Source organism: Fopius arisanus, unplaced genomic scaffold, assembly GCF_000806365.1.
Source record: "Fopius arisanus strain USDA-PBARC FA_bdor unplaced genomic scaffold, ASM80636v1 scaffold00030, whole genome shotgun sequence".
Classification (NCBI taxonomy): Eukaryota; Metazoa; Arthropoda; class Insecta; order Hymenoptera; family Braconidae; genus Fopius; species Fopius arisanus.
The window spans coordinates 400,699-402,980 of record NW_011887769.1 but is presented as its reverse complement, the minus strand read 5'-3'; the positions used below and the strand labels follow the sequence as shown (position 1 = coordinate 402,980).

Here is a 2,282-nt window from a genome sequence, read left to right as displayed (position 1 = left end):
GCGTAAATCCCGTTAAAATAAACATAAAATTGAACAGTCCCAGATACAATAAAATTGTGCGGGTAATAGGAAGACAATCGCTTTGCACTGCACTACTGCCTTTTTCAGTTAAAGCAGATCCTCGCTAAAAAGGAAACAATTGTTTGTCTTATATGGATTCTGGATTGGATTAGCAACGAATTCAATTTTCATTTGATGCACGGAGAGAAATTTCCACTAGAAACTTCCTGGCCAGCACGTCCGTAGACTTGCTTAGCTTGCACGTTCATAAAATTTAATTTTATTCAATCTAACGAAATATAGGAAAAAATATGAATAAAAAAATTAATGAGTAAATAAACTTCGCTTCGCTTGATTAGATCGAAGTTTCCAATCCCTATGAGAATAGAATATCGTGTTAAAATTATGTACAATAAGGAAATAACATATCTTGTCGGTTTTTTGCACTATTCGCTTATTAATTATTTACCAACAGTTTGATGTGTTATATTACATCTTTATCAACATTTACGTTTATCAACATAACAATATGCTTGCACTGCATCGTAGAACCAATCACATTCGTGTTCAGCTAACGAAACCTCCCGAAGATAGAAGGTATTGAACGAAGTAGGGCATCCGTCAGTAAAAAACTAAAGAGCAGTCCAGAAAATTTTACTGGAAGTGCAGTAACAAATGAATGATTCGTACGAAATAAAATTACTTGTCCAGTACTAAATTCATTGCTTCCTCAAATATGTCAGGTTCTCAGCAGTACATTTTAGAACATTAAATCCACTTCAGAAAAAATTGAGAATCACATCAGTCAATTTCATTGCTTCCCGTAGTAAATATTCCGCGGGACTACAGTGAGTTTTGGTGAATTTCATATGACCTTACATCGCTGCAGTGATATCCTACGTTTGCTGGTGGGAGACCAGTAATTTTTCGCGCATATATCCCTCATTGCGCAAAACAAAATACGTTACACGATTCAATAATACATGTGTGAATGTAAATAATATTAAAAATTAGGAGATATAATGCAGGTAGCAATATACTCCCAACACTGTAATCGTCAGTTTTTTTATTTAATCACTAGATTAACTTCGACAAAACATTAATCGTCATGTGTCATGAAGTTAAATTGCATCAATCATCTCTTTATTTTTAACGTATTGGACTTCGGGAAATGAATACGATTGTGGATTGAAAGCTGATTGGTGGATTATACATGAATTCGTGATGATATTCTTACATCTGTTTACGCGTTATATGCTATCGTAATCAGGAATCTGATTCCACTGAATGTCACGTTCAATTACGTGATTACGCCGCGTAGTGACATATAAAAGAATCGTGAGTAGATTATTTGAAACAAATACATTCAGCTGAATTCATAATGTTGCGGTATATTGTACTAATTGTGCTAGTACGTCTAAGCCTTGCTCAAGGTCAGTATTGATTAACTATCTACTATAAAGATTAATAAAAGAACCAGATCTACAATCTGATTATTCTATTTCGAAATTGCTCTACGTCGATGTTTTATTAATCAATTCGTCCGTTTAATCACTGCAGGTGCAACGAAAAGGGTTTTGAATGATGGCGAATATTCCGAAAATTCATTGAATTTCACTAATCTAGCTTCCAATGACTTGTGCATACGTCAAAACCAAGAGGTAATATACAGATCTATTTTGATTTATTTGTTTTGTAATGACAGCGATGTCACGATTTCAGATAACTGCAATTCCATATGTATGCCTACCAGTTTTGACTGAAAAAGGCAATGGGTGGACACGGCCATCAACATCAATATCAACATCACCACCAAGATCAAAATTATTAAGCCTGCCGGTGGGGAGTAAAGCAGTGGATCAGGACAACCAAGCACGGCCTCCACCCAAAATTCCATCTCAGTTGACTTTGCAGTTAGTACCAGGAGGATTTCAGATCAAAAAGCCGTCATCAGAAAGCAACAGAGATGCTACTAAACCATATACTGAAAATCACGATTTGCCAGCCGAATCTGCAAGTTCGGAGTCCTCAGATGATGGCATACGTACGCTGAACTCAAAAGTCGGTTTACAAAAGCACCTAAAGCAGGGGAGTAACTCAATGGATCAGGACGACCAAGCACGGACTCCAAACAAAATTCCGCCCGAGGTCGTTTATCAGTTAGTATCAGATATTGAGCTTGAAAAGCCTTCATCAGAAAGCAGCATAGATGCTACTAAACCATATACTGGAAATCATGATTTGCCGGCCGAATCTGCAAGCTCGGAGTCCTCAGAAGATGG

At 36.7% G+C, this 2,282-nt stretch overlaps 1 protein-coding gene across 2 annotated transcripts in view; it reads left to right on the top strand.

The window, feature by feature from the left end:
- Positions 1–1,373: 1,373 nt before the first annotated feature.
- The window catches only part of LOC105265476 (uncharacterized), a 6,682-nt gene continuing 5,773 nt past the window's right edge, over positions 1,374–2,282 (top strand). Inside the window, exons 1-3 of one of the 2 annotated variants that reach the window (XM_011302968.1) lie at positions 1,374–1,433; positions 1,561–1,661; positions 1,723–1,935. In XM_011302968.1, coding sequence (XP_011301270.1) covers positions 1,382–1,433; positions 1,561–1,661; positions 1,723–1,935 — 366 coding nt within the window. In that variant the 5' untranslated portion in view covers positions 1,374–1,381. Of the gene's footprint in view, positions 1,434–1,560; positions 1,662–1,722; positions 2,279–2,282 lie in introns of both variants that reach the window. The other variant, XM_011302967.1, reaches the window with a different exon arrangement.